This window comes from Betta splendens, chromosome 17 (assembly GCF_900634795.4).
Source record: "Betta splendens chromosome 17, fBetSpl5.4, whole genome shotgun sequence".
Classification (NCBI taxonomy): domain Eukaryota; kingdom Metazoa; phylum Chordata; class Actinopteri; order Anabantiformes; family Osphronemidae; genus Betta; species Betta splendens.
The window spans coordinates 11,996,896-12,023,784 of record NC_040897.2 but is presented as its reverse complement, the minus strand read 5'-3'; the positions used below and the strand labels follow the sequence as shown (position 1 = coordinate 12,023,784).

Below are 26,889 nucleotides of genomic sequence, written 5' to 3'. Positions count from 1 at the left end.
AATATCCAATTTTACAGCGATCTTACTTTCATAACAATGGAGTTGATATAGGCAATGTTACATTGCAATATTGTGTTATTTCACTATTTAATGCTACGGAAGAACTACTTTAATACTTTTATCCCACTTCGGACCGTCGGTGGTCAACTAGCCACCAGCTGCCACAGATCCAGCGCCTCAAAACGGCCTCGCCGCCAATCACTTGTCTGAACGGCACTAAGTTGCGCTTGATTTATGTCTCTTGCAGCCCTGTTTGCAGGTTAAGACCGGGACATTTGAATATTTCACGGCATGCGACTAGTTTAAACACCTAAGCTACATACCAAGCTAGCATGGGATCCAATCAGCCATTTTAAAGTAATTACACCAGCAATACTAATATTACAGCCTTTTCATGTTATGGGAAAGGGCATAGTGCTGTTGTCAAAGGCCAACATTGCAAGGTACTAAACTTTTTTTCTGTTGTAACTTCGCGACAGCAAGCTAGCTTGCGGGCTAGCTGCTCTGTTGCTAACATGCCTGGCTGCAGCGACACTGATAGACCTGCAGGGTAAAGGGCATTAGATCATTTATAGGCGTCTCCCTTCTACTCTTTCACTACATAGCAGAAACTCTGAATGTGGGCTAAGTTTTGTAAACTTTACATTTTGTAAAATTGAAATATGCTAAAAGATTTATATAGTGATGACTATAGTGTCGCATATGAGGAAGCATTAGACTTTCCCACTATCTCTTTTTAGGAAAACATGACACTCGGAGGAATTCGAGCATGGACGGCCTCCAAGCGTCAGAGTTTGAGGTTCAGCTCAAGCCTCATGTTTGCCAGCACTTCGATCCAGAAACCCCAGCACAGTCTGACAGGCTGCTCTAGCGATTGGGCCGAAATTACCACTACATAAGTGTGCAAGTGTGTTAAAACGTGCATGCACAAAAACACAGACTTAACATTAAGAACTGAAGTCAATTTCTTTTGCCACAGGACTTAGTGACATAGTGTATAATCTGCAAAACTGCAGATTCATTTTTAACAGTAAATATAATTTTCACTTCACATTAAAAAGCAATGCATGCCCTTAAGTAACTGATCACAAACACAGCGTTCATGCAAAGAGTTTATTTATGAATCAGACTGCAGTATCATACAACAGTAGCACAATCATATGACTATGGATTATGCTCATATTTATAGATACAAAGATAAAGGCATGTGTTAAAGAAAGAAGAAAAAATGAATGAGTTCTCTTTTGATTTACTCTAAAAATAGCTTTTAAATACTTGGCATAGTTTTATAAATTAAATTATGAAACATAATGTTTTGCCCACTGGTTTTACTATTGGAGTACCAAATGCAAATATACTTTATGAAAAACATTTTTTTTCCTCCTCTCTCTTGCATTCCATGCAAGGAAGAAAAAAAGATGTCAGTGAGTACAAAAAGCACTTAAATCTCATATGAAAATAGAAAATATTACAAGTGTGCATAATTACTTCATGTTGCACATAACCTGCAGTACAAAAAGTCACATGACACTATGTTCAAGTGTACCCGACATGCCAATTATTTGGGGGCGTATGTACTGAAATAGCTTCTTAAATGTTGTTAGGGGCAGTTTACACACAAGACTGAAGCGAAGGCCTTTCAGTCTTCAAAATGAATTGAAAATGAGATGTTAGTAATTATGGGCGTGCCAGCTTGTCCTCCCTGTGATGCTGACTAGGAGCTTTTGTTCAAAACACTGAATCTCGTCCTGTACAGTTTTATAATTAAGCTTTTTTTAAATAACATTTGAAATTCACAGTTTTGACTCAATGTTCCTACAGATAAACAGCATGAAGAGCAGAAACTATCCACAATGCTACTGTACCTCTCCAGCCAGAGGGATGTCAGAACAGTAAGTTGTTTGTAGAAACCTAAGGTGTGAAACAGTGCTTAGTACGTTGATATTTGGCATTGCCTGGAGTATAATGTAATGCACATAGAATAAGGCGACATGATTGTTTCGAATTTACAAGTGAAGTAATGTTTGAAATCCTAAGACAAAGTTCTGAGTTGATAAAATGCTACAACTGCAAAATGCTACATAACGATTAGGTGACACATGATGAATGGAGTGATGGATTTCTACAGAGCAGTTAAGTTACACTGGTTCAATGTTGCTGTTTTTAAAAACCCACATAAATGCAAACTGCTTTTTCCTCACAAAGTATAATTGGTATCATTACACGTTATATTTTGAGTTATCATTTTAAAATTTATTAAAACCCTGTAGTTAAAAAAATGTTACTTTTGCAAATATGTGGTTTCTAGCCAGTAATAACATACTGCATCAGGTCCTGTAGTGCAGTGAGTATTAGTGACAGCAGGACAATACACACAAAATGATCACGCTGCACAATGAAACAAACAAAGAACGAAAGTAGAGAATTAGTAGGAGAGAAAAGTAGAATATAAGGAAGAAAAAAACTGGTTTTATTCCTAAACTCGAGACTCAACAACAGATCAATACATAATTTTAATTGGAAGACATACAAAATAAAAACGTAGACACAGATAATGTCTGATCACCGACGTGAAAAATACAGCTGAGATGGATTTATGTATCAAATATCACAAGGAGCGTCCAACACTGACTGACTGTTAGCGTAATGAAAAGCACTATCAAATATGAAATCATGGCACAATCAAAACGTTTCCCTCACATCAACACTCGCAGTGATGAACCCTATCGCTCACTGGAACCGAACCGTGTGGTCAAGGCACACCACAGGGTCATCCCTTCCTGCGCTATCACTCCCTTAGATTTTAAAGCACTAGAAAATTATGTTTAGTCTCAATATGTTACTATACAGACATAACATAATTCAGCTTGATATAGGCGCGAAGAAATAAAATTTTATGGTTAAATACAAAATATCTCTTAAAATATTTAAAATATACTTTATTTTGTGCATTATGCAAACCGATTAACAATTTGATGATAACAAAAATAAATATTCAGTGAAATGTCTCTTTGCGATACAGGTGTATGATCATGAAGTAAAGCGCCCATATACCCTGACACAATTCCATATCCCTGTAATATGATTTGAATGACATGTTCATTAAAACTCCTGACAATGGTTCCTACAGGTAGCTCCACTACACCACTGAGCTGTTTGTACAACAATATTGCTCTACGTATCTTTTTTTTTAAATTCTATATTCCTTTATCTGTCTTTCATTTTATCAAAGTTGCTGACCATCACCCCCACTTCAACTCAGTCGGTGCCTTTATTGCTTCCTGAAATTACCTGGAAATGGGAGCTATACATCAGATTGACCAGGGAACCAAGCCTCGACTTCACCTGGTCCAACCAGGAAACAGGTCTGGTTGAAGAAGGCAATTCTCCCTCTCCAGTAGAACCAATGTAGAATGTTTATATAATAGGTCACTGATCTATCATGTCTTGTGGTATAGAGTCACTCTTCATTGAAGAGCTCAATGGGTTACGCTTGCAGTGTGTACAAAAGCGATGAGAGAGGGCACAATGTCATCAAAATCTAAAAAAAGCAAGGCTGATTTATCTCATCTGAAAATCAAAACAGTTCTTGAGCCAGAGACAGTGATGTCCAGTTCTAAAACAGCTGTCACCTCACCATGACAGTCACATATGCAGTTTATTTTGGTGTAGTTTAAATGCAACAGAACAGGTCTGTGACAGTAACCCTTCTATGTCTACGTTAGGTTAAACATAAACGCTTACATTCATATCCTTAATAGCTTGCCCGTAAACAAACGGATTTGTTCAGAATGCAAAAAACTGTACGGACTATGGATATTTTAGAAGTTCTAATATGCATGACAGAATTGCATAATGTCTGCCAATGAGAAAAGCATAGGGAAGATAGAATAGAAAGGACAAGCCGCTACAAGAAGACTAACTATTAGAAACGCTATAAGAGGATGGGCTTCGGGATGGAGGACAGATGGGGTAGGGAGAAGTCAGTTTGGGGCCGGGGAGGGATTTGGGGTGGAAGTTGCCCCCTTCAGTTAAAGGGACACCTCCCTTTGGCAGTGGAACAGCACTCTTAGTAGTCAACGCAGCGCAGAGGGTGAGGGTGTACACAATGCTCTTGTCGGACAAGAAGGCCATTTCAGTGTCAAGATGAGATGAAGGCATTCTAGTAGGCAGCCAGGTCACAGTGTTAGAGCTAAAAAACTCAGAGAGAGATGATGGACGTAGTTTTTCTACACTGTCTCCACTGGGCTGGGATCATGGGATTCTGAGGTGTAAAGAAGAGAATTCATTAAGTAAAAGTTTATTTGAATGGTGACTTTTCACGTCACCATTCAGCCGCAGCCTTACCACCATCTGTCTGTTGTAGCGAGGTGAGGCGAGTGTGAGAATGGAACTGGCTGGTGTACATGGTTGTTATAGGTTTAATACTGTACATGTGACGACACTGAGGAGGGGAGAAGAAAGCTTTGAAAACTCATACTGTGGTGTTGCCTTCAACTGCAAGGTCAAATAATAAATGATCGACTTCTGATAACTTAACCACCTCCAAAGAGAAACAATACATTTTTAAAGATTTCACTGCAATTTTTAACACATTATGTTAAAAAAACAGTAAATAATGATTTAAATCATTTCTCCTTATACAATGATTTTTCTCCAAACCTGAAACAATTACTTTGGCTTCTATTTATAATTTCCATCTGGATTTGTTCATGTTTTAAATCTGTGTAGGATCAGCAAGTAGGAAAATACATGTTCTTAGATAACTTTGAAATGGAGTAAATTTGTAAAGATGTACAGATAGTCCTCTAAGCTTTAAGAAGAGCTCTGATGTTTCATTCATATTCTTTCATATCTTACCTGAAAGTGATGGCGCATCCTCATCTCGCAACACTGCATTTTCAGAGACCTGCTGTGCATTGGTGACCTCTTGATCTTTCTCCTCGTCTTTTTGAGTAGAAGGCTGAGGATCATCCTCCTGTTCGTCTTTGCCCTCCCCCTCTGCCTCCCCAGAGTCTGTACTTCTTATGCTGAGGCGCCTCACGCGATACATAATATCCACATCCCTCATCCGGGACATGCGCTCAACTGCCACCCGACCTGGAGAAATAGCCAGCTTGTTCTGCAATGCTTCAATTCGATTGGAGGCGCCTCTGCTCCTCCTCTCCCCCTCCAGGCTTAGAGACAGCCTGCGGTCTAGGTGTGGGGGGACTGAAAGTGGCAGTCTGTCTGGAGGAAACTCTGGCAACCCTGGGTGGTCTCTCCCCAGATGAGTCCGTAGACCGAGTCTATGCTCTGGGACAGTAAATGGCTTCTTCTCTTGCTCTTGCTTGTCGTCGTGAGACATTGAACTGTCCTGTACCTCACCTACCTGTTTGACTTCAGCTGTCACCTTGTCTACACTGCCTTCAGATGTTTCTCCTGTAACGATTTCTTTCTTTGCTAATTCTGTTTCATCAGATATGTTTTCACTATCACTTGGTTTCTCTGAGATTTGGGGGGCTGCAGACACGTCAGTTGCTAATGTTGTGGATGCACTGTCTTCTGTCACACCAGTCGCTGGTTGGCCATCATCAGCATTTACTGCACAAACATTGTTCAAGATTTCTGCTTGAGCATCCTCTCTTCTTTCACCCCCACCCACATCTTCCCCTGTCATTGAATGCTGCTCCTTCGACTCAGCACCCAGGTCAGAACCTGGCTGATTCAAACTAGAGTCATTAGGATCCTCTGTCTTTGTACCTTCTGCTGGGCTTTCTAATGCAGCACATTGTTCTGGACTGCCATTTTGATTGGTTGAGCTGTCCGAACTGTTCTCCTCGTGAAGTGGAGGTAACGGACCCTGTCTCATCTGATTCTCAAGCTCTCTTTTACAAATAGGGCACTCGTCCTCTGAATCAACGTTGGGATCTTGAAAAGGCTCTGAATCATTAGGTTTGGAACTGCCTGTGGTTGCTTTATTGACATCTGCCGGGTCTCTAGATTGCCGTAAAGCCTGGCATATGTCCTCATAATCAGGAGGACTAGTGAGAGTGGAGGCATCCTGCATAGGCTGTCTATCTGCCCACGGCACCTCTGCTGCTGCGGTGTTTGTTGTTGGACTGAAGTCACATAGTGGAGTCTCGATAGGTTCATCTGGCAGGTCTAGTTTAATTGTCCTGCCATCATTGCTCCGTCTGCGCGAAAGATGCGCAACAACCCTGTATTCTCTGAATCCTGTCTCCCGAGGTGGGACGGGGAGCTCCTCTCTAAGCTGCTTGCTGAAAGTTACAGATTTTGTCGCAGGCCTGGAGAAAGCACTCTTAACTTCCCTGTATTCTGGGTCAACAGACCAGCTTACTGCACTGCGCCTGAGGCTGCTGGGCTTGTTGAGAGGTTCTGATGCCAGTCGGATTTTGATACGTTCAGGGATTTGAACAGAGCCATTTGGGACTTTGTTGCTGGCAGTGCCTAGCTCAAGAATGTCTTTGTAGGCCTCATTAAGATCTTCTATGCACTTGTCAACACTGGGCTGTTTGCTGCTCTGCTGCTGCTGTTGATCCTGGACTTCTTTTTTGATGCTCTCCAGCTCTTTGACAGCATCCCATGGTCGCTGGCTGGCCGGTTTGACCAAGAACTGTTCAAATTCCTGCCCACTATTTGCTGCTGGTTTGGTCTCCTCCACATTTCCTGAGGGTGTTACTGCTGGCTGCTGAGCTGTGCTCTTGTTCAGCTGGTTAGAGAAGGTGGCGGTCAGAGAGAAAGCGCTGTTGCTTGACAGTTTCAGGCTCTTCACTCCCTTTATAGGAAAACTGAAGGCAGTGCCCACTACACCACTGCTGTCAGGAGGGACGCCAGTGCCAGAAGGTACGGGATCTTGTTGTGCTTCCTTGTTTTCAGAGGCAGGTTTTCGGGCCTCTGGGGTGGTTTGTGTCTCCTGGTCTCGATACTGGTTTGCAGGCCAGGATCCTGACAGTTTAAGCTCCTTGTAATGATTTATTTTAGGGGGTCTACAGGGTAATTTTTTAAACATTTTGCTGCTAGCTCTACTGCTTGTTTTGCTGCTCGCTATGCTACCAGTTAGTGCTTGCAGCTCAGCCTCAGCTGAAGATGTGCTTTGGAGACTTTGGTTTGTTAAATGGCCAGTTTTGTTATCACTTGGACTGCCCACTGGATCTGGTGACTTCTCATTGTTGTTATTCTGATCACGGATTGTCCCAGTGAGCTGCGGAGTAACAGGGACAGATACCAAACAAAATATTGTCTCACTAAGTCTCTTCTTTAGATTCTTGGATTTGTCTTTCTCTTTCTCCTTCTCTTTTTCTTTCTCTGGTAATTCAGGTTGTTCCACCTTTTTCACCTCGGTCACGGTTTCAGAGACATTCTGGTCAGCCGGCTTACATGGTGGAGGTGGAGGTTTACCCAAAATAGATGAAGGAAAAAACTGACTACGGTTTTGTTCAGGACCTATAATGTCACTTTTTTTATTTAATCCCCTGTTGCACCATCGATTACTGCTTTCGTTGTCATTGAGAGCTGTTTTGCGGCTTTCAGTATTAAGAGCAGGCCCCTGCTGGGTAAGAAAGGCACTATCATGTGTAGATTGTCCTAAAATCTTAGCGGCTGGAATCTCTTTGTTGATGTTACGGAGCTTGTCTGAGTCAGTAAGAGAATTTCCGCTGGGCCCTCCTGAGATTTGCTTCACTCTGGGTTCTTCAGTGGGTAATTGACGGGGTTGACTTGGTTGTTCTTCTTGTCCAGACTGTACCTGTTTTCGGTAGGATGCAGCACGATCTCCATAATGTTCCAGCCATGACCCACTTGGCTGTCTGGAAAGCCACCTTCCAGGGTCTGAGCTGTGCATTTGCAGCGTTTCTGCCCTCCATCTCAGGCTTGCTATTTCACTGTGGGTCATTGAAACCGCTCTTGGTGGTAGGACTCTTTTATAAGAAGGGGGTGGGATGTAGCCTGGGGGCTCCATTCCAGAGAGGACAGAGTGTTGTGCGTAGTAGTCATGTCTCAGCTCCCCACCCCTCGGATAATAGATAGACCTGTCTTTTTGTTTGGCACCCTGATCTATAGCAAGCATTTCTGCGCTACCCCTAGTCTGCTGGTGAATCTCGTATGACGGAGGCTTTAAAGGCCTGCTAAACCTGGGCTTCGGTAAAAGTGCAACGTGGCTGTTTGGCCCAGCGTTCCTACCCCACCGGTCCCTACCAAAAGCACCACTATAAATATACCTACTATAGGGCCCGGAGAATACGGTGCTGTTCAGCCTTTGTTGTCTATCCGGTAAGCTAGGCCTAGATAAAATGAGCTCTCTACTGTCAAGTCCATCAGGTGACAGAACTCTGGGCAGAGACTGAGACTTAGCTTTAGTTCTAGGGTGAAAAAAACCCTCAGGTGTTCTTAAGCGATACTGTTCCTGAGCCCACCTATCCCCATCCCCATCTGACAGTTGCCTTCCGAGGCCCACAGCAGGCCTCCACTCCTCTGTACCAAGGCTTTGGCACTTCCTCTCCCCTGTTACCCTAAGCTGACCAGGACCTGCATCTGGATCCCTTAACCAGGAAATGTCTTCCCATAGCTGCTGTGCTTGCCTCTCAGCTCTATGTTCTCCTGCTGCAATCAGGGCTTGTGGCCTCCATGCACCAGCGGAGGCCCTCAGTTCCCTGCCATCAGCATAGTCCAGGAGGATGCTAAAGTCCTGGCCTCGCCTCCTCCAGTAGGAAATATCTCTTTCATCATGGCTCAGTGGCTCTGAAAAAGTCAAGCTAGGAACATCGTAGAACCTATAAAGACAGGATGGTTCTGTGTTAGAAAAAAGAAGGAATCTCTAGATTTCAATGGAAATTATTGTCATGTTTTATGATATGATGTCATGTACATGTTTTGACTGTCATTTATGGCTTTCCCATTGAACCTAATCAAGAAGAGCTAGTACATATGGGGGAAAATGCTTCAGTCAGCAGCTTCCAGGTCCCTTGTAGACACCATGAAATAGTGATGGTACTGCAATATGATCTGCATAATAAATTGTGCTGACCCTATCTTTGGAGCTGGTCATCTGGACAGTGACCGTGCCTCTTAGAGAAAGTCTAAGACAGATCTTAGAAAAAAAGACACTTCTGTCTTGTGTTTTATTCATCACAAAACTGATCAGTAAGATTATACCAGCATCTTTTTATGAAATAGATAAGGTTAATAAAAGACAAATCAAGAGAAAATCAGAAAATGGTGATAGATTTAGATTTTTGCTAGTTTTAATATGTTAATGTTAATGTGTATTTATTCATAACATCACAAAATTTGGCATTTAAAAAATGAAACTAACATAAAATGACACCTGTGTGACAAGTGACGGTTGGCAGGCTTAAAAAATAGGTTTTACTGTAGTGTGGCTTAGCAATGCTGCCTGGAGATCATTTTAGTTATGGTTCCATATTTACCTCTGAGGAGCAGCATATAGCTGTAATAACTGCTACACTGCCAAACAATTATTTCCAATAGCGCAGTGAATCACAACAGATTATGTCTAAAAATCTGAGCTTCATCTTTGTATTGCCCAGGGCCATTTTGTTAAATTGCACAGTAATTTAATTTTTTAATTTCTCAAGCTGTCATGAGCCAGATTCATTGTAAAGAAATGTGCAATGACAATAAAGAATCATCTCATCTCATCTCATCTCATCTCATCTCATCTCATCTCATCTCATCTCATCTCATCTCATCTCATCTCATCTCATCTCATCTCATCTCATCTCATCTCATCTCATCTCATCTAATGGAACAAGGGGCTGTGCATTTGAAATCCTTGTTATATCCCTGTTAACATCATTAAATCAGTTATTTTATTCTCAGTGTATTTTATCCATATGTATTATAAAGCACATAAAGAAGTGATTTGTACTTTGTAGTTTTATAAAAACTAAAAATCTAAAATAAAGATTAGTATAAAAAACAAGTTTGTAATGAAGAATTGTAATGACCCCCTCCAAGAGCTTGATCGCATATCTGCACTGCACTAAATCACTGTATTCATTCATTAAAGCTGCAAAGTCAATGGATCATCCTCAGCAGCATATGCCACTGTATGGTTGAGGGGAGCCGAGCTGTGCACACTTGCCCAGCAACATGCTTACATCACAGAGCACGTGCTGGGCGTGATTCAGTGTGCCAGTGTTTACAGTGGAGTGATTACGCGCCTGTCTTGAGGCATGTTAGTCTCAGTTTGCTCACTATCTATTGCTGCTGTTTACATCTGCCTGCCCGGTGAAGGCTTCAGGGATGAAACTAGTGCATGGGTGGGCTCCACAGAGACATAAGCCACCTCTCTGTGCAGGCATGCAAACAACTCAAACGAGCGCAAAGGCACCTTTCATGATTCCTCAAATCCTCGCATAAGACATGTCAGTGGTGCTGCTGCAGCCAGTGTTCTGCAGCTCTGCAAGGAGGGGAAAGGGAAGCAGAGGAAAAAAAAAGCCCTGCGCACTGCAGACTCAGTTTTGCACGCAATACCAAAGGGCCCCAGTGAGAAGAGAGGGTGGAGGGAGAAAAGGGGAAGGTAAAGGGTGTGGGGGATCGCAAAACAGAGGGAAAAAAGCACTCACCCACTATCTGTGGCAAGAGAATCACCCAAGGGCTGAGCATCACCTAGGATACCAATACCGGCTTCTTTTCTCCTTTGGTTCCTTTCCCCGCTCTCGTGGTCTGTGGTGGGGTAACCCTTTACCAGTGCCTGCCTGGTGCCATAGATGCCTGTGATAGATGCCCCCCGGTCTGCCTCATACCCGTTTAGTGTCCCCCGGCCAGTCCTGTTATCCACAAGTTCACGCTGGCAGTCGGCAGGGCGCTTGTCATAAGGCGTGGCAGGTGGAGGGCCGCTCTTGGGCAATTTATATCCATGCGAAATGAGGAGGTCCTCCACGCTGTACATGGTGGTGTCTCTCTCACTTCTGGGCAGGAGGGCAAAGGTGGGTGTGTTGCCTTATGCGCAGTGCTGCTGGTGGAAGCTGGAGCACGGATGCTTAGCAGAGGCCATCACTAAGGAGAGGATAGGGGAGGGAAGAGGTGATGGGAACATGTTATTTCTACACGCACCTAAAGTGAGGATGTGTCATTTCCAACACGCCACCTGAAGCAGGATAACATCTGCATTACCACTGGAGCTGAACATTAAGGAGCATCACATTTTCAGCATGATCAGCTGTATGTCGAAAGTACCCTAAATATATCACAGTCTTTGGTGCAGACATGCTCCGTCTCCAAGGGCAACTCCTTATTACACCAGCAAAGTTTTAAAGGTGCACACCGCAGAATATAAGATGCTCTGTATTAAAGCATTGCTTTTTATTCATGGGACGAGCCGGTTCGAAATGTAGAAACTAAACAATGTGCATAATTACCTGCACCTTTCTCTAGCCTTCGATCGACTTTCACAAGTGTCTGAAACTGTTGTCTAACTCATGAGTGCTACAGTGAGAGATTTCCCTGCCCTTGAAACCACTGCCTACAAAATGACAAGCAGGTTCTATGCGAAACGTCACTCAATCACTAGTTGTTCTTCAGGCACTACAGCAGCATTTGAAAGGCTGCAGTAATCTATGCAAGTAGACATTAAAGGCTGTAATAGCTAAGAATACCTGTGCATATGTTAAAAGCACTTTAAAACAAAGTCTCCTACATTAAGAGGAGGTTAAAAGTTTAAATACCTAATTATACTCTCAGCATGCATCTGCCATTCTGGTCATTTCTGCCAGTGCAGTTCGAACCATATGCAGTCTTTTTTTTCCAGCCTGTAAAAAAACCTGTAATGTTTGTCCATGGGCAAAATGAAATATTGGCTATAACATACTTTGTCAAATAACATGTTATCATGTTCAAAAATCGTAACAAAAACTGCAAAAGCCCTCTACAGTTTCCTAAAACTGATTGTTTTATTCAGCCAGGACTGTACTGAAACAAAATAAGAACAGCTTCTAATTTGTTTAAGTGTGTTAATTTGCATGAATAAAAATTATGTAATTAGAAAGTAAAGTAAACTTCTGGCTGAAGAAAAATAATAGGCGACTAAAAATATGTTGAACCGCATCTAGTGTATCAGAATACAGTATTCATGACACCTTTATGTTTTTTACGAAGTAATGACAGGTTATGTTTTACTAAATAAACTAGGCAATACAAGGTATACAGTATGGTTAAATGGGATAAAAGTGTTAAGTGTAAGTAATAATGATAAACTAAATAACATTTTTATGATTGATTAGGTACTTCATCACTTAATGAAGCAAAATCACATTTAAATTTAATCAGGTAGTAATATGTTGTCTTTTTGTCTTTTAATTACTAAATTGATATTATCAAACTAGTCTCTGTATTCATTTTTCTTCATTTGACAAATTTAACAAAAACTAATTGCTAGAGTTCTAAATTACATACAAAAAAGTTACAGGAAAACTTTATTTCATTGTCAGTACATGTTCTTTTCTTTCTTGTTCCATTTATAATACTAGTCAAACACTGTATGCTATGTTAAGAATAATTCCCTTTAATATATAATAATTCCCCTTCTTTGAAGGGAAGCTGCAATATCTGCTTCTCTTCTCTTGACCTTTAGTTGACCTTAACATCATTCCTCTAAAACTTTGCCCATCTTGCTCTAAGAAGTTGCCTCAGACCTGAGTGCTTTTTTCATGCCACGTTATTGACTGTAAAACCTCAGATCCTTTATCCTGGAAATGATTGAAACCGTCCAGACGCAGCAGAAAATGTCCACTTTAACACCAGACTGTGTGAACATTTCAAGGACAGCCCATGTTTATGAATGTCACAACTTGACTGAATAGATCAGCTCTAGCAGAGCCCAAAATAACATTTAAAAAAAAAATCAGCACAGCTTCTGATGTAGAGGTCCTCCAACTATTCTTGGCTCTTCAAGTGGGGAGAACGCATAGTGTGGTACATGCAGCACCAAAGAAAAAAAAGAACTCAAGGGCTTCTTAAATGAGTCAGATTTGACCAGTGAACATGGTCTGACGTAGAAAGTAGCTTCTTTTTTGAAACCAGGGTCTCATCAAAGTAGAGTCATCCCGAAGCTCCGACTTGACAAGGTCACAGCTTCAGATGATTGCAGTGGATATCTGACACATGGCCCTCTTTTGCATAGCAACAACAAACCACCATTGGCACAGTACAGCACACGGAAAGTACATGTTCAAGTCCACCAAGCTGAGGGACGGATCGCTTTTTTTAAATAGAGGACTATTATAAGAATAAAGTCAGCTATGATAAAAGTTGCTGATGTCACGCATTATCAGATAATTGCTGCACATAGTTGGTTCTCTTTCATATTCTCCACCCATTCATCAAAGACTTGCCATTCATAAGTTCCCTGTGCATCACTCCGACGGCAACTTTAACGCACAGGACTGCGCGGTGACTTGTGCGGAACGTCTTTTATTGGCGTCCACCCTCCCAGGAGCTGAGGGCTGAGGGGAGGGAGGCCCCTGACGCGGAGCCGGGCCTCGCAGACTGCATGCACGGGTAGTGGCCACTGTAACACATCAGCACGAGCAGGCAGCACCACCCTCGCTGCTGAGGGAGTGTACCTGCATCTTACCTAGTGACAGGGAAACCAGAGCGCCGCGGATCGCGCCAAGCTGCTCGTGCCAACTCATTTAAGGCACCAAGTTGAGCGCGTTTACATTTAGGAGCACTTTGCGTAAAGTCCGGCGCGTTCTCTGCAAAAGCATCCTCCCCGCCGTCATTTCCCCGGGATGACAGCTGAGTATGAAAAAATAATGATTTGAAATAGAGCCGCTGTATCACAAAACGGAGCTATCAATAATACATGGATGTTTAGGTATATCTGCCCGTGCATGGATACAGTATAGCCGCGCTATAGCCGGATGCGGTGCTTACATAAAATTGACTGCTATGAAATTATTTTTCAGAGCGGCTCCCAGTACCTGCGTCGCCCAGTGGGGGAAAAAAAACACCTCTACCTGCGCGCACTCCAAGTTGAAAATACAGTCGTCCGTGTTGACGGACGCGGCTCGGCCACGTCGTTGCCCCCGCGGCATATTCCACCCCGAGAAATCCAGCGGAGCGCCGCCCGCCGCCGCCGCCGCCGCGCCGCAGCCGCCGCTCGGCGCCGCTCGGCCGAAGGGCGAACGCTCTGAGGTGTGCGCACGTTGACGCGCGGCCGCCGCGGAGGTTTTGCAGATGCGCCTCCGCGGACTGTGAGTGTTTACCAAGACTTGCTGCCCTGCGCTACGGCTGATGCTACGTGCGGAAGACGAAAACACACACACACACACACACACACACACACCTAACCACGGCAACCCCTCCCCGAGAGTCGGCCAGGAAAACAGCGCAACGCGTGGATGCCGGAGCATCGCACAGAGCGAATAAGGGCGTAGCGGCAGAGACGCATACCTGGGAAGATGCTTGGCGCGGCAGTCGCAGTTTCCCCTGCGCCCAGCTTCGGCTGCTGAGACTGAGAGCACTGCACAGAGCCTGAGCCGAGCATGCCTATTGGTAGGCAGAGACGCGCTGGTTGCTGGCTGCCTGGACTGGGCTCTCCTCACTACAGATGAGGTGGGGTGGGCTCCTCACGCGCAGAGAGGGATGTCAGAATGGTTTCTCCCAAACTGTGTCTTCTAACTTAGCGTTTTTTCCTTTCATAGCAACAGTCCTTTTCTCCAGTCAATCTGGCCTATTGACTTGAATGATAAGTGGAGGCAGGTGGGGGCGTTTGCAGCTGCTCGGGCTTAAATCTCAGCCAAACACACACAGCCGCAACACAGCTTCTACAAATTGCTGCGTTAATCACCTGGTTTTCACAGAACACCGTTTTCTACATTAACGTCTGTTTTTTTTACCGCCCTGTTAAGTTTGAGACGTGCGCTGTGGCAGTGAGCAGCACCACGCCCTGGTGATGTTGATGACTCGTCACTGTGTGTGTGTCCCCTCCCATCCAATGCCGAGACAGCCTGGCTAATTAAATGTGCTGGGCTCAGGCCTTCCTGTGCCAAGTGTGGCATGCTGCACTCAGAGGGATCCCTTGTTTGGAGGTATGATGGGCGACGTGCTCGTCCCAGAGATCCACTCGCTGATGAGACGAGGTTTTATGAGGAGCTCACATATATGAACAAATGAGCCTTTGGACTAGTTGCTGCCCAGTGTGTTTGATTCTATTCAGGAGGAAGTTCAAATAATCCCTAGTAGCCAAATGCCTTGACCCAGTGCAGCTTTATTCTAGGACACCAGCTGTTGTCACACTCATGATAAATGATGCACCTGGCTGACACTGGCCTACAACTAACCTCAGCGCTTCTAACCGCAGTTAATTCTCTCTCCTGAGTCAGTCTACATCTGTACCACACCCATGGTTCAAACCGTGCATGCGGTGAATTCACTTATACACACCATTACACATATATTTTTTATATATGTGGTGCTTCTGTTTTTCTCATCAATTTGATTCACACAGTGTTCACTGCTTTAAATTAAAACAATCCTAGTCTATAGATCTGTACATTTTTCTCTGAATATTATATTCATATAAGTCTGTGCTAATATAGTTGTATGATCAATGCAGAATGTGAACATATACAGTAAATAAAGTTTTACAGTTTCCTCTTATATATTTTATGTGAATGTGTTTTGTATCTTGTCCTTTTAAGTGCTGCCATGCAATGAAACCAACTCAGCTCTTCTCCTGCTTCCTATCACACTGTCAAGGCACTGCCAGTGATGCCCATCACCATGGTAACACACAATAACCTATAATATATGTGCCTTATATTATTTGGGTGAATTCTTTTCGTTTTTTAATAGGATATGGTAAAATTTCTGGATTTCAACTTGCTTTCACTCACTGACCACTCTATTAGGTTCACTTGATCTTTGTTTTAAGTATTAGTGTTTTGAGGCTTGAAAGATTAGGAGCCAGGAACTAAAGGGACTGAAGATCATTTCATGTCAATTTCTTAATCATTATCGGAAAAGTTGATCTTGGTCACTGTTTAACCTCCCTTAGACCCAAATGTGCGTGAGACATTCAGCGTTTTATGTCTGATTGCAGTGTGAAAGAATGCCTCACTGCCATTCAGCAGACAGGAAGTTGAACTGGTTGAAGACCTTTGCTTCCAATCACCAATTAATTAAAATAATTGAATAAATTGCTTAGAGATAAAGTATGTCAGAGAAGATGGTGCAAGATACAGATGGTCAAGTAATTGTGGAAGTAACAAGACCTCCTTCAGTAAAACACAATGAACACTATACTTTACACCTCATACGAAAATATGTTTTTCACATCAGCAGTGCAGCAAAATGTTGGCTGTTGGTAACGATTGAAGCCGCTGGGGCTATACAGTAGGAAAACAATTGTGTAATATGTTTGTTTGTGTCTGTGTATATGAAATATAAAATACATTGTGCTTGTTGTATCTGCTTTGGACAGAAACACGGAGGCTGGACCATAATCTATTTTGTTCTAACTTCAAACTGGTCCTGATGGTGCACGAACAGCCAGCTGCTAGATGCTAAGCTTTCCATAGGCAGAGCTGGCTTCATCAATATAACTAATACCATCTACTTGATCTTTTGTTAGCATAAAATAACAAAAATACATGGACTAACCTTAACTAGAACACATATATAATACTGTATATGTAGCTTCAAACATTTTGCATGTGGACATTTGGGGACTTCCATACTAGATTAACTTCATGTTTGCTGTTTTATAGATTCATGTGATTTTTCTTTTTAATCCATCTTTCATTTTTTCTGACCTGAAACCAGACTCTCATGACTTCCTTCAGTCAAGAGGAACATTGATTTCCGCTCAGTGGGGATCATGCAAAACACACTCTCATTAAAATCCTAATTACAAATATGGAAGTGGCATACAGTATGCGGTTCAACTGGGGTGAACGGAAAATATTAAATTGGCACTTACCTTTTCACATACAAACCCAAACCAGTCCTAATGCTGCACATTACAACATCTATTATTAATATTACTCAATAATGTCAATCTGCTCTTCTAAATTATTTTCTAGTTAGTTTTTTGTGTACTGATTAAGAAATATATTCAGAATGTTAGTGAGCCTAAAAATGTATATTTCAATGTCAAGGGCATTTGTTCCACATGAAGGTCACTGCAGTGCATCTTCATTATCATCATCACCATCATCTGCTATTACACCAAAATCAAACTCAGACATTAACTCTCATAAAACACCCCCGTTAGTCGTAAAGGTCCATTTAACGCACCCACCTAAACATACACACTCTGCCCTCTCCCCGTCCCCGGTCCCGGTTGCCTAGGAGACAGCTGCGAAGGGGACCCCATCTCATTACACACCGATAGGGCTGTGTGACTGGCTGGAAGGGGAAATGTGTTTTTTTTATCGCCACCTAGCAGCAAAAATAGAGAAAAGCAGTTGGTTTTTTTTTTCTAAACGGGGATTCTGCCTGGTAACACAATATGCTGACTTCTCTACTGCTGAGATGCAGCAATAATTCAATAATTCAGACGATGCACATTTCTCCTCATCTGAGAAAATGAAAAGTCTAATATGGGCCTCATAGTTACTTCCTAAGTATTGCACAAAGCTACAAGAAATGTTTCTAAATGCAGCAACTATCTCCCACTAATTGAAAATATGTTTTTCATACTGTAGGAAACACATTTTAGGTTTTGTGTTAGATCCAAGCTGTTTTTCTCCTTTGACATCCCTCATTATGTTTCTGTCATGTTTCATTTCAACAGTATACTTACACAGGGCTCAGACGCTTCTTTTCTTAGCATTTACTGAATCTTTACATACTGTGATATTATTTATTTTTATTATTACACCTTCTTCACTACATGCTGCATCACACTGGTGCTTACTCAGTAATGCAGCAGTTGTGAAGTCTATTCTAAATAATAGATACAAAATATTTGCCTCTGAAATGCAGCCATGAATGTGTAAAGAGGCATGATAGCAAATTTCAAGTATAGGTACCTCAAGAAAGTACTGTAAAAGTCTGTACTGTTTTATTTCATATATTATATGTATACATATACTACTTTCTTGTTAGATCTTTGATGCATTAATGAGTTCAGTTGCATAGTTAAAGCCTGACTAACCTAACTCCCTGCTCTAGTATGCACAGTATGTACAGTATGTAGCATGTATTATGTATGTCCTCCCCCAGACCCTCACACAACCTGAGGCCGTCAATCTGAATATACTATAGTTTATTAATTCTAATTGACGTGTTATATTAAATATTAAAAACATCAAGTAGAAATGGCCACATATGTACACAGCAGCAGAAGCAGGAGTTTGGGCTGAACTGAGCGGGACGCTATTGTGCTTTGTACTTCTACCTGGCTGGGGACAAAAGATAGATAATCCTTGTGCTAAAACGTCGTACGTGAAACAAAGCCACCGACACTCAAGTGCTGACCTGTTTGATGGGAAAGGGTTCAGATGGATGCCCTAGTCAGCTTTCAAATTACAAATGGCAATTCAGACATTTGGGCTGGCAATACTTTGTCATTGCGGTAACACCTGACGTACATTACATCTTGGAACAATCTGTGTATTAAAGGTACTTTGAAATGACTACAATCCCAGCTTATAGCTCGCTATCATCTACAGGTTTTCATGCGCAGGTGAGAATAAAGAGTCTATGCATTGTACCTGTCTGAATTGTGAACCATCCGTTTACTTCGCTTTGCACATACAACCACCTCGTCCACAGCTTTTAGTTCTGTTTAACATTCTGCCGTGTCCACAGGATTGACCCCACCTAAAGCATAGTTTTGTCATTTAAATATAGATATAGGCAAGGGTGTTTGGCACTAACACAACAGTTTGAAAAGAGATAGCACACATACAGTACACTGGTAACAGAGATCAACATGGAAAGAACAGACAAAAGTAACATATGGCAACACAGGATGTGGTTTATACTGTAGGACTGAGTCTGATGAAACTACTAAAGTTACTTCAAAATCAAAGTCTGCAAACACTAACTGTGATGTCCCGGTGACGTACTGAAGGTCTTCGTAAACATTCTCTGTTCTAGGCCTCTGATTCGGATTGGTCGGTGGTGACGCTGCCGTTCAGCTCCCCCAACCCCGACTGCTCCTGGATGTCTGTCATCTCCCCGACGATGAACGTGGGCTCCCCCGCTTTGCTGTTGCCTGAGCCGCTGTCCGGCTGCTTGGCCACCTGGCTGGTCAAGGTGGGCTCTTCGTCCAGCCTGCTGGAGATCGACCAGTAGAGGTGCGCGTCAAGCCTGGCTGCAGCCAATGAGAGCTCACGCGCCGAGCAGGAGGGCGTGTCCACCTGGGGGAGCGTGGAACAGGTACGGTGGTAGTGATTTCCAGGTCAGAACACCAGGCTCATTTTCAAGGTGGCAGCAGTAAATTATTACTCGTAGAAATAAGTAGAAAAGCAAGTACTTGCTTAACCTTCAGGGATATTAAATGTTAAAGGAAGTTTTACTTATTGACTAATTCGAACTCCATGAATTTAGAAACTGATTATTTATCAGGAAAGAATTCTGAATTCATTTCACATTTGTGCTGTAACCTGCATGTCTAAATCATAAATAACTCATTACAACCTGTTCTTACTGCTCATGGCGGCCGGAATGGAGTCTCTCTCTTATTAGAAAGTGATTTATCACCATATAAAAGTGTTTGGATGCATGTTTATCTCTTTTCAGAGCATTTCAGTCAAACTCAGACCGTCTTCGTCTGCGCAATATCTTGTCACTGGAATGCCTACATTTCCCAGCATTCGTTCCCCCAAGCCCAAGAGGATGCGAGCATTCAGCTGCTGCTCACGCATGTAGGTGGAGACAGGAATAGGGATAACGGAGTTGTTCCAGTTTTCCACGGTCAAAAAGCTGCTACTTAGAAGACACTGACTGCAGCTGCTTCCAGCCGATAGAAGCTCTTGGTGTAAGTTTCTCAGATACGAGCGATCGCAGACCAAGGGTCAATGTTTACCTATGTTTTACAAATGTTGTACAGCAGTACTATTATACAAACACAATCTCATGCAGTAAACAGCACCTGCTTTCTCAGGTAGAGAGACATTTCAGGAAATGCACTGTTAAATATAGTTAGTTAACTCAGTGTCATATCACTACTCGCCCAAGCTGCAAAGTCAAACATCGCTCTATCAGAAAGCTCTTATTTCAGTACCTCGAACGTGTGATGAAAGGCCCCGTAGTCGATGTCAAAGAAACCCTCTGCCAGACACATCATTGGGCTGAACCTGTGGCCCCACAGCACCTCCTCCGCTAGATAGGAGCTCCTGGCCTGGCACGTCATGCCTGCACAAGCCAGAAGGACACCCATGAAACCATTCATTCAGCCTCCTACATGCGTAACACATCACACAAAGCAGCAGGAAGTCAGACGGCACACCAAAGAAGCCCGATGCAGACACGTCGTAATTTATTCCCCCATCTAATTAGATTTAACTGGCAGGCAGCTTGTAACGCTGTCTGCAGCAGAGTTATGACTGTCAGCTACCTCCACATAACACTCTCACTAAGAGAATCAATATTTGGAGTAGGCAGAGTCCACCTTTTCCTCACGGAGACGCGTCACGCATAGCGCTGATAACAGTGACCAACAGATTTTTATCCTCTCAAACGTAAAATCACAAGACACAAAAGGAACCAGCTTGTTTTTTTTCTATTTAATGCCCCCCAGTGTAGGATTTCCACTTCACACATATCTGATCTATGAGTTGTTCTTTGCTGCACCTCAGTAGGATGCAGAAAATTGTCCGTGTTTGATTTAAAGGGCTTTACAAGATGAAAGCTGACATGCGTTTAAACGAAGGGCCAGAGCAGCTATCAGCCTGAAACATATTCACATTTCCAGCTTTTAGCTGGCGATTTATCAGTGACTAACACTGAGTTAACACAGTATCTCACTGCCTTGCTCAAGGGCAGCTGAGTGGTCACTGACACATGCTGGCTAATGTGAAGATGGAAACAGTTTGAGTTAATGTGCTTCCCAATGCACTCTGTTGCTTGTGCTGTAACACCCTGTATTTGTGTGTTAATAACAATGTAAAAATTCTAAAACTGCATGAGGGCCTTTGAGTGATCAAAACATTTAGTGTCTCTCGCCAGTAAAAACCTCTCCCTTTACTGATTACTCTCCAGTTTGTTCTCCCTGATTTAACTATATATATAATATATGCATATTTTACCTCTGATTGCAGCAGCATCCGTCTCCTAAAGCCCACTCAGTGAAGGAATGAAGAGCTCTCAAACTAAAAACTGCTGATTTAAATTCAGATGTCCTGGAAGAGGGACTTCATCTTCTAATGGACCATTTTAGAGGCTATGCTTTCTGTAAACCAGTGGTGGTATTACGCTAATATCAGATAGCTGTATGCATCTGCAAGATTAATTTCCTAATGCTCAGTTCTTGTTTCAGTCGCAAATCATTTACAGCATAAAGATTTCACTCATATTAAATTACAAAGTAATATTTCACATGTAGTATAATGCCAGCAGCATTACATTATATAAGTAATGCCATGTAATGTAATGTAGATTTTCTCATTTTAAAACTTGTTACCTGCAACAAACTTGTAATATGACAAAGCCTGTGGGATGAAGCGTTTCAGTGTTTACATTGTCTACAGTGTATTTAACTCATTCCTCACCAGTGGCTTCCACCATTCCCTCCAGGATCACCACAATCTCAAAGTCCTCCTTCTCCAGCTGAGCCTGCGACATGTCCCAGAAAGCGGAGCGTGCGTCAATCTCGTGGGAGATCACCAGCGGTGAGACCAGGAAGAGGCGGTCGTCTCCCGTCTCAAAGCCCACGCTGATGTCAGTCTGGTCCAGAGGGATGAACTCACCTTGAGGAGGCCAAAGAGAGCGAGGTGAAATAAAGCACCTTCTCACTGAATATAGTGGAAGCTGACCTGGATTTAATACATATATTACATATTAAACTTGAGCTGTGAGTTCCAGGAGTCTCACCTTCCTGAGTCTGTTTGGACTTAATGAGTTTGGCCCTCATGTTGGCCCCTACGATGTGGGAGCTACGCAGGTCGCCAACTCTGAACATCAGACAGAGCTTATCGTCCCTCAGAGAGATGACGGCGTGTTTGGAGAAGACCAGAGTCTCAGCTCGTTTGTTGGGCTGGGAGATCTTCACAAACATGCAGCCGACCTGAAAGGACACGGAGAACAGTAAGTAGAAGAAATGACACCTGACCTCAGACTCAGTCGTGAGTAGCAGCCCACATTTCCATCAGTTTGCTAATATGGCTTGTTTCCAACATGCAGACACACACAAGACTCTGACTGGATGTTGGTGTCTGAGTTCATTCACAAAACAGAGAAAGCTTCAGCCTCTTCAGCGCTTCTAAAGAACACAATCTCCTCCTTCTAGTCTGAAAATTTATATATTCTTGTTTTTTTTATTCAAGGAAACAGACTCGAGCTGTATTCATGTAAATGCACATTTTCTGTAGCTAATTATTTATCTTTTTACTAAAAATGTGTGAAAAAATTCTGCACAAATAATCATAAAAAGTAAATAATAATGCAGATATTGAAAAGGCAATGAAAATATGTATATATAATGATATATATAATAGTTAATAATTCATTCAGAATTTTCTGTCTTCCTGTATGACCTACACCACAGGATTTTTAAGTTTTGCTCACCATGAAGGCATTGACCATTGATCCCAGTATGGCTTGCAGCAGCAGCAGCATGGTGCCCACTGGACACTGGTCAGTGATGACGCGGTGGCCGTAGCCAATAGTGGTCTCTGTCTCAATGGAGAAGAGGAAGGCTGAGATGAAGCCGTTGACATTGTTGACGCACGGTATCCATGTAGTGTCTTCCAGATGGTCCAAATCACCCCTTGGGAGGAAAATGAGAAGAAAGTGTGAGAATGGATGGGGGAGGTGATGAGGTGGGTGTAAAGAGGGAAAAATAAACAGAGAGTGAGAAGATTTATATTTTTAGAAGAGAGGTGTTGAAATATACAGTATGTTTGTCCTGTTATTTTTACCATCTTCTCAGAGGTATTTTGGTAACTAATAATACTTTTATTGAGCATCATCCACAACGATTCACGTTTTCTTGATGCAACCAAACTACTTGGCCCCATCGTACACAGACAAACGCTACCTGGTTTCATCTGCTGTTTTTTAATCCTGTGCCACAGAGACTCACCAAACACACACTACACGGGCTAAGAAGGAGAGCTAATTCATGGAAGTGGTGCTAAATAATTTATATGAGCCGTGACTTTTATTGACACGTCCTAGTGACCAAGGAGTTGCAGCAACACACGGCTCTCTGGCACCGTTTATGCCTGTAATTGATAAAAGAGAACAACGTCTGGACATTATGAGGGGAATACATTTTCTAAATTAGAGCAGGGATCTTGCAGAAGGTACCGTAGCACATTGTGGTTAATAAAAATAGCACATACTAATATTAATACTACTTTATCATTTGCTTCTTTGCCATTGTTGCAGAATTATTTGCGCTGCCTGCTACTAATAGCTTCATGTTTTACGTGTGAGCTGCTAGAAACAGCAGTGCTGTCATATGATAATTTAATCAGAAAATTAACTCTTGGCTTTCTTGCCAAGAGTTAAGAAGACTGATAATATTCTCCTCTCTGTGTGGTAAATTAAAGTTACGGCCTTTGAGGCTTCTTAGGCTTACTAAATCGTATTAAAATGCACACTATATCATCTGTGTTATACTTTACATTAAGAAAGCGATGGGTCATGTAAGTCTCATGGAAATGAAAAAACTGCAGCCTTGTCCATGGCGGAGGTCCAAACATCACCTCATGCATGGACATAAACCTTGATCTCACCTACAGTACGCTATGAGGTACCAAATGGCCCCAAAGAAGAGCCATGTGACGGCATAGGCCATGACGAAGACGAAGAGCGAGCAGCGCCAGTTGAGGTCCACCAGCGTGGTGAAGATGTCCGTCAGGTAGCGATACGTCTCCCGCATGTTGCCGTGCTGCACGTTGCAGCGCCCGTTCTTCTCCACGTAGCGCTGCCGCTTACGCCGAGCCCTGGCTGGTGAAGACAAGGGGGGGGGGATACGGGAGGAAAGGTCAGAGGTCACGTGGGTTTAAGTCGGGCTATAAATATAGATGCACTATGTTGACAGTTCTAGATTAGATTTAGTCTATTTTATGAAATGTAGTGAGGGCAGTTCAAGTCTTTCTCCATCTAAAGGTGATTTAAAAAGAGGTCAAAGGTGATTTAAAAAGAGGTCAAAGTCTAAGGATAATGTTAAGTAGACTCAAATCATCCTTGTGTTATTGTGAAAACCCCTACACCTACTGTAGTTCCTGAAGGCAGCTGGAACCCCAGGCAGAAAACCACACAAAAACATACAAGACGCGAGGCTGCCTTTTTAAATGTCTAAAAGGTTTTTGTCTGTTTGAAGCTACAACTCTGTCTGCAGTCAGGGGACGGCAGTTGAATGAAGGCGCGTGGTGAGATTGGAGGATAAACAGAGGAAGGTGCCGGGGGACGAAACTACTTAGAGCGATGCAGTGTGGCTCAGAGGAAAGTCTGGCTGGTGACGAAGGGATAAAAGAAATCAAAACAGACAGGTGAGCAAACGAAATACAACAACACGTCGCCATCAAACAGTCAGAGAAGAAAAGGATTCAGTTACAGTACAGCCATTCATTTTTTACTGTAGTGTTTATAGTTCTCCAATTAACTGTGTTTTGGGGGTGTTAAGGTTATTTTCTCCTTTCAGCGATGAAAAGACAGACTGGTACAAACAGAGAGAAGAGGGAGGCCTGATGATAAATGATGTGAAAGACTGCTGAAATCAAGACTGCCGGAAGGATGAGGCACAGCAGCACGGCAGCAGTGCAAATTAGAGGAGATCCACGGACGGGGGAGGGGAGGGGAGGGAGGTGCACCATTTCAGTCAATACACCCAGAAAACAGACTCAATCAATAGCTGCTAATCTGCGGAGAAGTTAAATAGGAAGCAAAGGGGTCCGTCATGATGTGCAGAAACACAAGCCTTCATCCATCACTGTCCAGACTTGAATAAGTCGCTCAATAAACTCACTTTCTCCCCTACGTGTCACTCTCGGACTCACTCACCCCACCCGAAGCGCCCCCTCTCCTTCTCCGCCCCCTGCGTCTTCTTCCTGTGCTGATTGGCTTGGGCCTCCCGTTCGGCCAGCTTGGCCTGGAACGACCTGCTGACCTTGGCTGAGGTCGGAGGGGTGGGCGCCGACTCCGTGGTGACGACGTGGCCCAGCTCCTCCGACAGGTTGAAGACCCCTGTGGAGGCGGCGGCCTCCGTGGCCACCTCCACGCCTTCCTCCACCGCTTTGCCCTCCACAGGGAGGGAGAGGGAGTCTGGACGCGAGGGGAAGACCGAGTTCTCCAGCGCCATGGCTCGTGTGCGTATCGAGTGTATTAGTGCGCTATTGATATCTTCCCTATGGCAGACTCTGTCCAGTGGATATTGATTGGACCATTTGTTTGCTTGACTGAAACCTGGAATAAAGAAGAACGTAATGATTTAATGAAATGAATTAGCCACAGTAATTCACTGATGAACGATTTTAGAAAGGAAAACTGCTACAGACACTTATAGTTCGAAATACTTCTTCTCTAAAGATAACTACTATTATCTTCTGTATATTCTGTTATTTGACATACGTGCCTAATTAATCATTCTTCTTCTAAATCTGAATATTAAAAGAGTTGATTTGAGAATTAACTGTTTCAAAGAAAAGTCTAATTCTGGAGCACAGTGTGTGTGTGTGTGCGTGTGTGCGTGTGTGTGTGTGTGTGTGTGTGTGTGTGTGTTGTGTAAGCACACCGGTGGATTTCCATTGACCTGCTGAGGTTGCCTACACAGACAGCCCAGTATAAATCCGTGGAACTTTGGTTGTGTAGCCTGTGAGACGTGGCGTGCGTCTGCAATGTTTGCACAGTAAAATGGAGTCTATTCTTCTATACCCTGGGATGCATGTGGCGGATGGACGCAAAATGATACTGATGGTGACAATGAAGATGACGCACTACGCCTGATGGATGGATGGATGTGAAATCGTTTCTATTGCAGGGTCGCGTACCTGTCAGCGAGACAGAATACAGAGACCTAAAGACCGCTCAGAATACAACGATTCCTACCTGCTCAGCGTAGCAACTTGTAGGCGTAAAAGACCCGGACGAAGCAGATGTTTTATCATAGGAAAAACGAAAATCTGCTCCAAAGACGACCCGGAATCGTTAGCCCTGGTTCGATGAGACCCATTTCTGGTGTTTAACGGCGACGCAGCATCAGTCCACCCGTGTTCGCTTTTCCAGGAAAACAAAGAACACCTCGATCCGACCATTCAGCGTCCACAAAAATAAAAAAATAAAAGGGCGAACACTCCACTAAATGTCCACGCAGGGCGACTAAACGCCGCAGAAACGGTTCGGGCGTAATAATCGCGGCATTTGCAGACCATGTGTCGCGCAGGGGACAACCGAAATGGAGGCAACAGGATCAACCGGCTGCGTGGAGAGCTCCATCATCTGTGCGTCTGATGGAGTGAGTCAGGTGTGAAGCCGCCGCGCGGCGGAGATGCTGTCGTCAGCCCAGCCGCTACCAGCCCTGCCCGCCTCGGCTCTTCAGCTTCCCGACCACTTTCAGACCCGCATTATAACGCCACAGTTCACGTATTCTAACATTGTCACTAGTAGCATGCAATAACATAAAAATCACATCTTAGTCTTGCTGTTTTTTTAAACTATGTTATGACATTATTATTATGTTTGTGAAATGACTGTAAAATAGCTATTTTCAAGGTTCTTCCACAAAAATACATACAAGGCTCGATT

General features: G+C 43.2%; 2 protein-coding genes and 2 long non-coding RNA genes across 8 annotated transcripts; 2 read left to right on the top strand and 2 right to left on the bottom strand.

Moving 5' to 3' along the window:
* The first annotated feature begins 6 nt into the window (after positions 1-6).
* On the top strand, positions 7-5,701 carry LOC114844550 (uncharacterized). Of its 3 annotated transcripts, none has more exons than XR_005896936.2 (4): positions 7-443; positions 741-907; positions 1,822-1,892; positions 3,233-5,701. It is a non-coding gene; the product is annotated as an uncharacterized LOC114844550 (long non-coding RNA). The 3 variants fall into 3 exon arrangements; XR_005896937.2 differs by having other exon boundaries at positions 14-443; positions 741-799; XR_003783736.3 differs by lacking the exon at positions 741-907 and having other exon boundaries at positions 14-443.
* Positions 1,100-14,827, bottom strand: LOC114844506 (junctional cadherin 5-associated protein). 3 transcript variants are annotated; one of them, XM_055503554.1, is made up of 4 exons: positions 14,419-14,827; positions 10,770-11,022; positions 4,861-8,771; positions 1,100-4,264 (listed from the first exon to the last, which is right to left on the bottom strand). In XM_055503554.1, exons 2-4 carry the CDS (start codon positions 10,913-10,915, stop codon positions 4,230-4,232), a joined length of 4,092 nt encoding a protein of 1,363 aa, XP_055359529.1. In that variant the 5' UTR covers positions 10,916-11,022; positions 14,419-14,827; the 3' UTR covers positions 1,100-4,229. The 3 variants fall into 3 exon arrangements, with proteins under 3 accessions (XP_055359529.1, XP_028987775.1, XP_028987776.1); XM_029131942.3 differs by having other exon boundaries at positions 10,590-11,022; positions 14,419-14,826; XM_029131943.3 differs by lacking the exon at positions 14,419-14,827 and adding an exon at positions 13,983-14,360 and having other exon boundaries at positions 10,590-11,022.
* Positions 14,828-18,221: 3,394 nt separating this feature from the next.
* Positions 18,222-26,723, bottom strand: kcnj9 (potassium inwardly rectifying channel subfamily J member 9). Its single transcript, XM_029131963.3, has 8 exons — positions 26,194-26,723; positions 25,150-25,551; positions 23,880-24,093; positions 22,705-22,906; positions 22,012-22,204; positions 21,690-21,887; positions 20,204-20,334; positions 18,222-19,337 (listed from the first exon to the last, which is right to left on the bottom strand). The coding sequence occupies exons 2-8, from the start codon at positions 25,445-25,447 to the stop codon at positions 19,071-19,073; spliced, it is 1,503 nt and encodes a 500-aa protein (XP_028987796.1). The 5' UTR covers positions 25,448-25,551; positions 26,194-26,723; the 3' UTR covers positions 18,222-19,070.
* LOC114844552 (uncharacterized) lies at positions 19,223-24,004 on the top strand. Its single transcript, XR_008692980.1, has 4 exons — positions 19,223-19,356; positions 19,720-22,224; positions 22,321-22,958; positions 23,886-24,004. It is a non-coding gene; the product is annotated as an uncharacterized LOC114844552 (long non-coding RNA).
* Positions 26,724-26,889: the final 166 nt, after the last annotated feature.